General features: G+C 48.6%; 1 protein-coding gene across 2 annotated transcripts in view; it reads left to right on the forward strand.

The window, feature by feature from the left end:
- Positions 1-13,620, forward strand: part of KAT6A (lysine acetyltransferase 6A) — a 333,161-nt gene that overhangs the window by 168,462 nt on the left and 151,079 nt on the right. For both annotated transcript variants that reach the window (XM_029603716.1, XM_029603717.1), the window contains exon 8: positions 2,370-2,485. In XM_029603716.1, coding sequence (XP_029459576.1) covers positions 2,370-2,485 — 116 coding nt within the window. The remainder of the gene's footprint in view (positions 1-2,369; positions 2,486-13,620) is intronic.

The following is a 13,620-nucleotide window of genomic DNA, read 5'->3' on the forward strand; positions in this document are numbered from 1 at the left end:
GGCAACAAGCAGTGGCTATTCCCTATTGATTAATAGCGGTTTATGGACTTCTCTAGAAACTTACCAAAACCTTTTTTAAACCCAGCTACACTTACTGCCTTAACCACATCCTCTGGTAATGAATTCCAGAGCTTAATTGTGTGTTGAGTGAAAAAGAATGTTCTCTGATTTGTTTTCAATGTGCTACTTGCTAACTTCATGGAGTGCCTCCTAGTCCTTGTATTATCCAAAAGAGTAAATAACCTATTTATTTTTACCAGTTCAAGTCCTTTCATGATTTTGTTAGACCTCTGTTAGATCCCCCCTCAGCTGACTCTTCTTCAAGCTGAACAGCCCTAACCTCTTTAGCCTTTCCTCATAGGGGAACTGTTCCTTGCCCTTTATCATTTTGGTCGCCCTTCTGTGTACTTTCTCCAATGCAACTATATCTTTTTTAAGATGCAGCGACCAGAATTGCACACAGTATAAGGTGCAGTCTTACCATGGAGCGATACAAAGGCATTATGACATCTACTGCTTTATTTGCCATTCCCTTCCTAATAATTCCTAACATTCTTTTTGCTTTGTTGACTGCCACAGCACACTGAACTGACGATTCAATATAATATCAGCTATGACGCCCAGATCTTTTTCCTGGGTGGTAACTCCTAATATGGAACCTAACATTATGTAACTACAGCATGAGCTATTTTTCCCTATCTGCATCACCTTGTACTTATCCGTGTTATAGGTCAGCTGCCTTATGGTTGCCCAATCTTCCAGTCTTCAACATTATATTGCAAAAATGAACTCTTGTCTTCCATCTCATTATGAAGATTGACTGCTCAGAATATACTCACTGAAGGAAACGAGGGAAAAGGGTTATCTGATAGAAACATTATTTGATAGGCTTCAATAAATTTCAGGAAATGGAAACTTTTCATAGAAAAAAAAATTGTCACGGACAAAGGAAGAGGGAAGGAGGGGAGGTTCCGAGGAAATACGAGTAAATACCATTTTTATTAAGAAACTAGCAGATGCCTGGAATAACCTATTAACGGTGGTAGAAATCAGAACTATGACAAATTTAAAGTTTATTTGGGACAGATATAGAAGACCATGGTAGGAGCAAGGTTGGGAATTTGCAATATTGTAAAGAACTCACTCTTCACTTCTCAGGAGCAGAGGCATAATAAAGGCAGCAAAATAATGCAACAGGATGGCAGCCAAAACTAGAAGGATTCTAGGTTGCAAATGGAGAAGCATAACTAGTAGAAAAAAAAGTTCTCTCACCGGACATATTGTGTCCATGTCTGAAGTTGGTCCAGATAGGGACTACCAAAATGATACAGGGTCTGCACGAGAAGCCTTATGACAAGGATGACCAACTCCAATTCTCAAGCCACAAACAAGTCTGGTTTTCAGGAAATCCACAGTGAAGAGCATGCTTTTGTGGCTCTTGAGGACTGGAATGATCACCCCTGCCCTAGGAGATAAGACTTAAGGATCTAAATATGTATGTGCTAGAGAAGAGAGACAATTGCGGTATGACAAAGAAATTAAAATGCTTGAAAGGTATTAATGATGCCCAGGAAGTAAGCCTTTTTTAACAGAACGAAAGTTCTACAACAAGGTGTCATGATATGAGGCTCCAAGGGGGAGACTCGGGAGCAACATCTGAAAATATTTTTCTTGGATAGGGTGGTGGATACATGGAACTCGTCCCATATTGAATGGTGGAGGCTACAAAAATCACAGATTTTAAAGGGGCATGGAACAAGCACAGGTTTAGTTGTAAAAACTGAAGAGAGCAGAATCATGACCAAGCAGCATGTGATTAAAGTGCCCTGCTCGAGCAATTTATCGGGATGTGATGATAGAATTAGGTAGCAGCTGAGTCTGTCTGACAGGCTGCAAATACTGTAATAATTAAAAGTCCTAGTGGAAATGCAGGCTCTCACATAGCCATGTCTGTCTGATAGGCTATGCAGTGGATCTAGGAGACCACAGGTCTAGACAACAGTCATGCTGGTATGGGTAGCTAATTAAATTATTACAAAGCTGTGTGGATAGACATGGGAAGAGTTGCTGTGTGCAGACTCTGGTGCATCTAGTGTGCTTATCTGCCTAAGATGGTAGAGTACAAATGAAGAAAACAAAAACTATTCTGGATAAGGAGTGATATCTTACAAGTGGTCCCTCTCTATGAATGGCAGCTAGGATATACGCTTGCAGTGTAGACAGGAAAAACTGGGCAGACTGGATGGAACATCTGGTCTTTTTCTGGCATCATTGATTATGTACAGCCTATGGGATATGCTGTAAGTTGAGCTCAGGTAGTGTTTGTGGCCTGTACCATTCAGCAATTTAATACATTCTGTGTTTTTCAGACAATCAAGATGGTTGGGATTTAAAAGAAGATGGTGACGAGCAGATTCCTGGGAGCCATAATGTGACAGAAAATGAGGTCGAACTGTTTCAAGATATTCAAGAGCAGGCTCTACAGGTAGCAAATCCTTCTCTGTGTGTTTAGACAGACCTTTTGGGGAATGTCCTCCTTTTCTGTGTGTGTGAGACTAACCTTACGGGGAATGTCTCCATTGTGCGTGCGTGCGTACGTGTGTTTGTGTGTGAGAGAGAGAGAAAGAGATGGGCATTTTGTGTCCTATCTTTGTGGGAAACAAATCTTTTGGGAACATTTTACTTTTGTGTGTGTGAGAGAGAGACAACCTTTTGGGAAATGTTCTCCTCCCGTGTGTGTATGAGAAATGGACCTTTTGGGAAATGATCACTTTCTGTATGTGTCTGTGTGATAGACCTTTCAGGAAATATCCTCATATCTCTGTGTATGTCTTCCTTACGTGCATATGAGACAGAACTTTCAGGAAAGTTCTCCCTTCTTTGTTGTGTTTGTGAAACTCACTTTTCTGGGAATGTCCCCCTTCTCTGCGATTATAACATCTTGCTCCTCTGTGTGTGTCCTGTACGTGTATGAGAGAGACCTATTGGGGATATTGTCCTTTGTGTCTGTATGTGTGCATGCACATGATGGATCTTGCAGGGAAGGTCCCCTTGTGTGTGTGTGCGCGCGCATATGTGATGGACCCTTCAGGAAAAGTCATCTCCTCTGTGTGATAATGCATATCATCAACCTTGCAGAAAAGGTCCACTTCTATGTATTTTTGTGTAAGCATGCACACAATGACAGCCCTTGTGGGGAAAATCTCCTGTTGGTGTGTATGTGTGAGATGGATCTTTCAGGGGCAGTCTCCCTTTTTTGTGTATGTGCAAGAGGGAGATGTACCTTGTGGGTAATATCCTTTTCTCCCTTAAAGGAAGGTCTCCACTATTTTTCACTATTTGAGAGCTTGTAAAGTTTCTTCCTTTGTGATGGTGGGTTTTGTTTTTTTTTTGTGAGGGATGTGATTGTTCTAATTTCCTTTTCTTATTTCTTGGGCTTCCAGGCTGTTTAAAACCCTGTTGCTCGATTGGTCTTCATTCATCACTGTCTGGGGATTTTCCCTCCTCTTGTTTAATTCCTGTCCCTCAGTAACAGGCCTATAGCTGAAAGACAGTAATCACAACTCCCTCCAGTGCTCAGTACAAGTGTGCTCTTTAGCCAGTCAGTAGTTCTTATTCTCGTGGGATGAATGGCACTTTCTCCCTGCCTGGAACTCTAGACCCTGCCTCTGCAACATCTCCGGCAAACCTGAGTAGCAGATGTTGATTCAGGGTCAGCCTTGATCTGTGTTTGATAGAAAAGTGAATATAAAATCAACATGATAAATCCTCCGAAGACAAGCAGAATGGTAGTCCTCGCACATGGGTGACATCATCGGATGGAGCCCCCATCCGGAAATTTGATCTCAAAGATTCTAGAACACCCTGCAGAGTCTCTTTTTTTTTTCCGCGAAGCCGTGTGGTCATGGGAGCTATGTGTGTCACGGTATTCCGCTTTGCTATCACCTCCCAGTTTTTGTAAGTGAATTTTTCTAGAGCTGCAGCTGTTTTTCTTTCCCTTACCTTACGGTAGTTTTAGTTTCCATTTTTGTTTTCCTTTTTTCCTCCTCTTTCCACTGTCTGCCAGCTGCATTTCTGGCCTTAGTCACTGTACAGTCTGGCAGAGTCTAATACCATCCCTTATTAAATAAATACTGCACCTGCAGTTTGATATCTGTGTCCTCTCCTTGCTCAGTCTGTTTTTTGTAGCTTTGTCAGGTGCTGGCAGGACTGACAGAATGCAGTCTGTGGGTGATCCATGTAGGCTGCTGAGCCTGGGGAATTTCCTGAGTTCTACGCGGGCAAGAGTTCCGTGTCGTTTCACCGATTGATTGGCATCGATGAAGGTTCAGTGAAGAGATCGAGGACCACACCGTTCCTGTGGGGAAGAGAGCCCATCCTTCCCATATTCAAAGCAACTAGTCTCCATGGGCAGGAGCCCTGGATGACTTAGCCTCCCCTCCTGCTCCCATGACCACACGGTTCCCATGACCACACGGCTTCGCGGAAAAAAAAGAGACTGTGCAGGGTGTTCTAGAATCTTTGTGATGAAAGTGCAGTCTTCGTGTGAAAGAGGATGAGCAGGAGCCTGGGCAAGCAGCTTGCTGCTGCACCTTTGGTATCATGTCCAGTAATGGTAGCCCGCTCACATCTGTGACCAGTGCACCGATGATCTGACACGTCGATGTCAGGATCGCGTTTGAGACCAAGACTGCCATTGAGCGCCATGGTTACCTTTGAAACCATTGAGGTGCAGGGGTGCCCTCGATGCTATAGAGATGCGAAACCGCTCTCAATACCATAAGGGCCTTCTGTGCCATAAGCATCCATGAATTCGATGCACTGGAGTCATCAAGTACCTTGGGCCTCGATGCGGCAGAGTAGCGGCACCGACTTCTAATATTGGGGAACAGGACTGCCGTCGAGCACCATGGTCCCCCTCGGGACCATTGATGCCATCGACGCCCTCGATCCCATCGAGGTACATGCATAAGCCATCAAGTGCATAGCCTCAATGCTGCAGCCGCCCTCAATGCCATTGAGGTGCGTGGCCTCGATGCTGGGGTTGCCCTCAATGCCATGGTCTCAAGGCCATCGCGGTGAGGAGCTGCTGAATACCATCAATGCCCTAGATGCCATCGGGCATGTTAGCCAGAGATGCCATTCTTTGCCACTCAACGATTTCGAACATCATCGAGGCACTGGGATCACTATTGAGCACCTAGTCACCCTCGAAGCCATCGACTGCCAGGGCCTGAAAGCCCTCAAGTGCCACTGAAGCCCTCAGGCAACAGGGGTTTTCGGCCTTGGACGGACTTGGTAATGTCGAGTGATGGGGTCACCATCTACTCAAGGCATCCTGGAGCGCCGAGGCATCCAGCCGCAAGTTCTGGTGCCCTCATGGCTCCTTTGCGGTGTCCATATGGGGCATCAGGCTGTCTCATCACTAACCTACGGCTGTCGGGCACCATGGATGTGATGATCTCGGAGCCCTGAGCCGCTGGGATCAGGGTGGGGGGGGGGGGCATCGGAGGTCCCACCTTGGCTTTGTGCACCAGAGCTGCTGGCAAGGGAAGCCATCGAGCTTGCAGCATCGCATTCGGACCTATAGGTGAGCTGAGGGGAACTGTCGATGGCACCGATGAGGCATTTGGAGCTGCAGAGCCTCTGCCTGCAGACGCCCTTGACATCCTCTGTTTTGTTGGTCTATTGATGCCTTTGGGCACCGGGATCTCTATCAGTGCCGCTGGGCTGTCTGTGTCCAGGGGTGACTGTGGCGCTGGGGATGGCACTATATACCGTCAAACTGATCAAGATACAGTCAAGCGCCGTCAAAGCCATGGGTGCAGCATTGTTTGGTGCCATTGATGAGATCCGTCATCGGTGAGAGCAAGAGCGCTATAAGCTCTAGGGGTGCTGTTACCACAGTTGGCACCAGTGGACACGCTCAGATGCCATAGGACACAACCACAGAGCACCAGGTACACCATCAGTCACCATGGACTTCACTGCTGCCGTTCCATGAGAGAAACGGTGGTGAGTTATTCCTGACACAATTTCAAAGGCTGTCCAGCCTCTTGGAGTTTTATCAGGTACTGGGGGTACCATGGGAGTGATGTCATAAAACACTACACACCAACACACTATAATCAGAGTCCCAGTGGTAGTGGGGAGCCGTCATCACACTGTTCTTATCCACGCCATTGGGAGTTAGTATAACAGTGGAGCGCAGCTTGCGCAGTCAGGTAAGGCAGGGCATCTATTCCAAGTGCCTTGGTATTTGACAGGTGGTCTTCTTTCTGTCTGTGCAGTACACAGCCATGCCAGGGTTCTGCCATCATCGTGTCAAGGTATCACCCTCCTCGTCTGTTCTGTAACTGGTGAGGAAGGCGCCATCACACTCTCTGTGATTGCTTTTTGGCAGTGTGCTGCCACCTACTCTTAACAGGAGGTGCTTGGTCCTTGCTATGTCGAGGGATTCTACCCACAAGCATGGTGAGTGGGTTCATAGTTGTACTGCCATCTGTAAGATGGGATACCACTGTATGAGTACTAGTCAGTGTGCTTTTACAGCGGAGGGCACTATTCTTCCAGTTGCCCTCTACTGTATGGGTGTGTTTGTGTTTTCCTCGTGGCGAGAACAACAGGTTGCGTGCTACAGCCATAGGACTGCGATCCTGGTCGAACCTCTGTGGGAGTGGATACCAGGAGGGTAGTGTCAGGAGTTTTCTCCTTCCTTAGAAGAGGAATGTGTCTTTCGACCCTCTCCCATGTTATAAATCCCCTTTGTGGGGAAGCCCCTATGGCTCTGTCCCTTGCAGGTTTATCGCCGAACTGGAGCCTTGATTCTTTTGAATCGGTGCATCTCCTTGTAGGCCAGAACTAGGGGATAGTAGAGTGTTTACTGGCGTCTCTCCGTTGACTACTGTAGTGGCCTACCCCATCTGAAGGTGGCTGCAAGTGGCAGATTGGTTGCTTCTGAACCTCAGCAATCAGTGACTGTAACTCAACTCTCACATGGAGAGTTAAAAGGTTTTTCGGGATAGTGAGGCCCCAATCCCTGATGCTTTTCTGTCCTTTCAGGAAGGGGAGCTACGACTGGGTTTCCAGGGTGACCCTTATGGGTACCTCTCTGGACGCCTGGTTGTCCACCCCTACAAGGGGTGTTCCTTGTTCTCCATTTCCCGGAGAAGGGATATTATTGCTTGTTTACTGTCAGTTGCTCTCAGTTTTTCTCGGGATCAGAGAGCTGGTTGGACGGTAGCACTCTCCTTAAGTTGTCCTAAAGCACAACAAGTCTAGTTAGCGAGGGAGCCATTCCAGATTTGGTCTCCCCATCATACTAGGAGTCTCCTCTTCAAGGTAGCTCCCCGGTGAAGATTAGGGGTTCTCCCATCCAGGAGTTAACTTTGATTCCTGCTGAGCTCAATGGGCATTTTTCATAGAGGACCACAATTGCTAGTTATTCTCACCTACGGGACTCTACCTCAGTGAGGAGGGTTCTAGTCCATCTAATTGGCAATTATGCCTTTCAACCTATCACCATTTACATGGCTGAGGGAGTTGAGGTATGAGGGACCGTGCAACAGAGGTGCTACACTTTGGTTGTAGTGGCTTGCAAGGTATATGTCCCCACTTTAGGGATAACCCTGTTTGCACACAGGGGAGTCCTGGTTCATGCAATGGTTATTCCATTTACTGGACCTGGTGTTTCTTTGGGGGAAGTATATGTAATAATGGCGGAAATATTAATACCTAAACCAGGTTCGTGGGCAGTCTGTTCCGAAATCACACTGACCCTGCCCTGGTACACTTAGGATTTTCAGGCCGGTGAAGAAATCTTGTTTGACAGGGGTTTGCACTTGAGGCACCCTGGCTTCCTGTCTCTTGGTGGAATGTTTCTGGATTTCTTCCCTGGGGAAGAAATCAGTTTCAGCTGTTCCAATGACTCTTATCTCGTTGGGTAGCTCCCTACTGGAATCGGCAGTGATTTATTCACTTGGGGTTGAGATATACAATCTAGCGACTTGTTCTTACCGCTGCAGTCCAGCAGTTTGCCTCCTTGTGTTCACTCCTTCAGACTTCCAGTTGGAACGTCGAGGGGAGGGGAAGAAAAGCTAAGGTATTCGTGGTATATCTTAGTGTATGCCTGCAGGGAAACATATGTTTCCCCTTTTTCCCTATGTTTTGGCCAGTACTGCGTTTAGCTTTTCTCACTTCAGTAGGTTGTCCAAAGTGCCTTCCTGTTCACTTGAACTATCTTGTAGACAGGAAGTATAACCCTGCCCTTGACAGGGTGCAGTATGGATGAGCTTCAGGCCTAACTTATCTCCCTGCTCGGGGGTTTGGGCTAGCGATCCCATTCAGGAATTGCCTTTCATCCCCTGAAACTCTCGATGCTGTCCTGCATGGTCAGCTATGTCTGGTACTTTGACACGTAGGGTCTGTCACAGACCCTGCCATTGTTGCTAATTATTCTTCCAAGCTTTACTTGGGTTTTTCTGCCCATTGTGCCTATCAGCCAAACATGTGTGCACTTCTGCAGATGCATTCTGTCCTTCAGATGCCAGTGGACCGGTTTCTTTCTGGGGAGCTCTCGAGCCCCAGTTGGGTTTTTGGTTGTCTTGTAACACTGAAGGAAACTGTGGTCTTTGTCCAAGAGTCCTTCTCTTGTTTACATCTCTAGACTTTTATTGTCAGGGTTTACTGATCTGAAATCCTGCTTGTAATGTTTTCCATGATGCAGAGTATGTTTCTTGCTGACACTTGCATCACTTAGGTGCCTCTTCTACACATCGGGGTTTTGTGTCTGTTGAACCCAACTCTTTTCCCGCCTAGATCCTTTGTGGGTCAGCTGCCTCATAGGCATAAGGGGAGAGAGGTGGTGTTTCAGCACTGTGCGGTTTCCCACTTTGTCCTGCTCGGACAGCCTATAGCTTGGGAATCACCCATGTGTGAAAACTACCATCCTGCTTGTCCTCGGAGAAAGCAGAGTTTCTTACCTGTACAGGTGTTCTCCGAAGAAGGCAGGATGTTAGTCCTCACAACCCCCCTCCCCCTGGGAGTTGGTTTCTCAATGTATGAGCTATATCATGGACTAAGGGACTCTGCCTAGGGGGCAGGGTGATAACTAGAGCTGCACATACTCAGTATTGAAAGCTTTAGAATTTTTGAGATTAAAGTTCCAGACCGGGATTCCATCTGATGATGTCACCCATGTGTGAGGACTAACATCCTGCTGTCTTCTGAGAACACATGTAACAGGTAAGCAATTTTGCTAGATGAATCTGGGAGTACCTCTTACAGTATAGGATTGTGCATGATTTGACTAACAGAGCTTCTACGTTTGTCCACCCAATTATGAATAGTGATATTTGTAAAATGTACAAATTTTACAGTACATATGTTATACCAGAGGAAAACACATCTCATATTTAAAAGTGCTTTCTGTGCTCTCTCATATACCTGAAATACTACTTGGCTGATAGTAAATATATGTTGGACTAGTAACTTTGTAATTCACCTCTTCAGTGGTTACTAGTACATTCTGACAAGTGCATTGTTATTTCAATTCCTGAGTGGCGAGTAATAGTTTTGATTTTATCCTGCAGCCTCTGACATTATCAACTTGGTCGAGATTGACTTTCCTGAGACACCCAGAGGTTGATGTTCAGAGGGGTTTATCCAGGTAACTTTCAAGTTACCAGGACAAATTCCAAGGTTTTAAATTCCTACCACTCTTAACTGGATAATTTTTACTCACGTAAGTCATCATTAAAGGATAAAGGGAAGGCGTTTGTGTAGGCCAAAATTGTTTAACTTACTTAGCCAAATAACTGGGATATTCAAAGTTATCTGGATAAGTAGTCATTCCAAGAGGCAGTCCTAATGTTATCTGGATAATCTGGGGTTTTTCCAGGTATATTTGTGCTGCTGAATATCCAGTGCAAGTTACTCAGGTAAATTTTATCCATGTAACTTACAAGGACTGCCCATGGCTGAAAATCGACCTAATGTTTTATCTCTTTCCTTTTCTTTACCCTATCTGTCCATTCTAAATAGCTGTTCCTGAACATACCCAGATCAGTCCAGACAACCGGGTTTTATTCATCCCTACCAGCAGATGGAGGTAGAGAACAAAACTTTGGGCTCTGATATATGAGAGTGCCACCTGCAGTTCCTCAGTATTTCTCTACCTCCAGCAGATGGTAGAGGTGCTAACCCTGCAGTCCTGACTGACTGGATATATTAAGGAAAATTGCTCCCCAAAGTGACAGGCTCCTGCAGAAGGGTCGTCCCTCGGGTTGCCCCTGACCAGCTTCAGCCTGCGACTCCGGGACCACTGAAAGCCAGTGGTCTGGTTCCCTCAGTAGGCGCGAAGCCCCTCTGCTGGCGCAGGAACAGGGAAGTACCCTTACTTTTGTTTTGTGCTTTCCTGTGTATCTGGGCCTTTAAGTTTAAAGTTTTGTTGTAAAAGAGAAAAAAAAAAAGTCACCAGCAGCTGTCTGCTTTTGCAACAGCAGAGGCGAGTGAGCAGTCTGAGCGGCCTAGCAGGCAGACACCTCGGCGGGATCGTCTGGTGCAGACTGGACAGTAAGTGAGCGGATCGGGGGATTATTAGGAGGAGAGTGGTCCCGGTCGGGACAGTTTCACTCCGGTGGGGGCTGGCTGCACTCCCGATCGAGCCACGCGGTTTTCAGTCATGGCAGCGGCCTGTTCAGTATGCTGGCGGGAAATTCTTGGGGCAGTGCGCCCTCTTCAGGGTTTGACAGCGCCCCTCCCCCTTACGATCCGGTCCGCGTAGAAGGTGCAGCAAGCATAGGATTTGCTTGTTGGTTTTTTTCTTTTTGCCTTTATATATTTTTTGGTGCTTGCTGTGATGGGCAAGCAGCTCAGGGAGACCTGTAGGGCCTGTGGCAGCCCATTGGTCTGCCTGAATGACCTCCTCCTCTGCACGGAATGTGGGGGAGGGCGGTCTGACAGGTAATCAAAGCCGCGGAGGAATCCAAGGATCGCGGCGGTGGCGCTTGGGTCACAGGAGGGAGTGGCTATGGCCACAGAAGCGGAGCCAGATAGGGGGGCTTCCCCCCGGGGGTCCCCGCCGCTCCTGTCTCCCCTGATTCGACCAAGGGGGGGGGGGGAAGGTCCGGATATCTCTGGCCCTAGCAGCCCCAAGTGCCCTTCGGGGACCCTGGGGGGGTTTTCACCCAAATTTGTACTTTTGCTGCACGAAGCCTTCCTGGCTAAGCAGGCAGGTAAGTGCGGGGCCGCAGAAGGCCCAACGGGATCGTCAAAGCGGGGGAAATCTCCTCTAAAGGCTCTGTGGACCCGCAAATTCTACCTCCTGAGGGATGACTAGCACGATTGGAATTGGACTCTGAAGACTTGGACGAGTCTACAGAGGAGAATTGAGGTATCCTCGGAGGTCGATCGGGAGGGGAACCCGATTGGGGGTCTCCCTCTGGACCCAGGGGACGCTAAAACGGAACAGGGGACCTCGGACGGTCCTGAGGCTGAAGGCGATGATCCGTCTTTTCAAGAGAGAGGAGCTTCGCCCGCTTATTCCTCTGGTGTTAGAGGAGTTGGGGATTAAGCTCACCTTGGAGGATTCAGATGCTGAAGGGGTTAATCCAGTTCTGGATGGCCTACGGAGACCCCCCAGCGCGTTCCCTATTCTGAAGAAAATCCAGAAGTTGATCAACTGGGAGTGGGATTCCCCCGACTCGGGCCTGCGAGCGGGCAGGGCGATGTCCAAGCTTTATCCGCTTCTGCAGGACCATTTGGATGTTGTCGGCAGTCACTAAGAAGACCACTATCTCGGTTGCTGGAGCTTCTGCCCTGAAGAATGTTCAGGATCGGAAGTTGGAAGTGCATCTTAAGCGAGTGTTTGAGGTCATGGGTCTCGGCCTGCGAGCGGCGGTCTGTGCAGGTCTGATGCAGCGGGCCTGTTTGTGTTGGATCCAGAAACCGCAGGAGCAGTTGGCCTCTGGGATTCTTTCCCCAGTCCAGGTGGCCCGCCTGGAGGCGGGGGTTGCCTATGGTGCGGATGCCTTTTATGATCTGGTGAGAACCACGGTCCGCGTTATCGTGTTGGTGGTGGCGGTCAGACGACACTTGTGGCTATGTCACTGGTCAGCGGACTTGTCATCAGAATCGCAGCTCTGTTATCTGCCCTTTCAGGGGAAACTACTGTTTGGTGAGGATCTCGATCGTCTGATGAAGTTGCTGGGAGAGACAAAGGGCAATAGGCTGCCAGAGGATCGAAAGTCTGACCGGAAATCTTTCTCCTCTTGGCCTCGCTTTTGGGAGTCGAGGCGTTTTTGTCAGCCGAGGTCCTCGGGGGTCTTGGCCCCACAACAGTCCTCACACAGGCAACAGTCCTTTTGGGGGTCTGGAAGGTCATCTAGAGGCGGATCCACCCAGGGAGCGGGTGGCAGTAAGTCCTCACAATGAGATCCGGCAGGTCCACTCCTCATCTCTGGTAATAGGGGGCAGGCTGGCCCCGTTCTCACAGGACAAGCAGGATGGTAGTCCTCACATATGGTGACATCATCAGGATGGAGCCCAATCACGGAACACTTTTGTCAAAGTTTCTAGAACTTTGGCACCACTGAGCATGCCCAGCATGGTACCAACCCTGCATCCAGCAGGGGTCTCCCTTCAGTCTCTTTTTTTCCGCGCAGCTTTTGCCACGCAGACTTAGGAGCTCTCTCACAAGTTCCTGACAGGAATTTTTGTATTCAGGAATTTCTTTGCAATTGCAAAAGTTTATACCCCTTGGGGGGTCTCCCTTCTTTGCCGTCGATAGCCTCGTCCGTACGGTAGGTTTCTACCCGTTTTCCGGTCGGTTCCCGTCGGGGACAGGTATAGGCCTCACAGGCACTGACCGCGACCGGCCTAAATTTTCGATGGCAGTGATGGCGACGAGTTTTCGTTGATGCCCTGATTGTCCTAGGACAATGTCCATCACAGACCCTCACCAGGTCTGTGTACTTGCCTGACACACGACGTAGACTCGTGTACCAACTGTGCCCACATGACGCCGAAGTGCTGCTGGGCTCGCCTGGAAAAAATGGCTGCTTTGTTCCACACAAAGCAGCGCCCGCCATCCCAGGCTTCCGCGTCATCGGCGCCGTCACTGGCGAAATCCCGCCATCAGTCAGATACTGATGACTCACGGTCGACGTCGAAGTCTACTGCGTCACCGTCCTCTGTGCCGGACACAGGTAAAGCCGAGCACCGAGAGAAGCATAGACATAGGCATCACAAACCCATGCCATCGGCACCAGATGCACCGGTGGCTTCAACTTCTAAGTCTCTCGAACCACCGAAGAAGAAGGCCCGAGTTGAGGAGCCCCAACCTCCTCTGAGCTGGGTGCACCGAGGTGTTCCCCGCCTTCCGTGGGTGCGGCAGCCGAGACTCCACTGGGTCCAGTGGACCCTCCGGTGATGCCCTCCATGCCTCTTACTCCAGACTTGGTGTTAGCCGCACCGGATGTGCAAGAGGCGGTGGTACAGGCCACCCAGGGCCTTCCAAAGCCATCGACACAGATACCAGTTCCCGTGCCGGTTCCGGAACCGATGCCACCAGTGCTTGTTCCGCTCCTCGACAAGCTGGACTTCCTCATCAGTGCTCTACCA

This window comes from Rhinatrema bivittatum, chromosome 5 (genome assembly GCF_901001135.1).
Source record: "Rhinatrema bivittatum chromosome 5, aRhiBiv1.1, whole genome shotgun sequence".
Classification (NCBI taxonomy): domain Eukaryota; kingdom Metazoa; phylum Chordata; class Amphibia; order Gymnophiona; family Rhinatrematidae; genus Rhinatrema; species Rhinatrema bivittatum.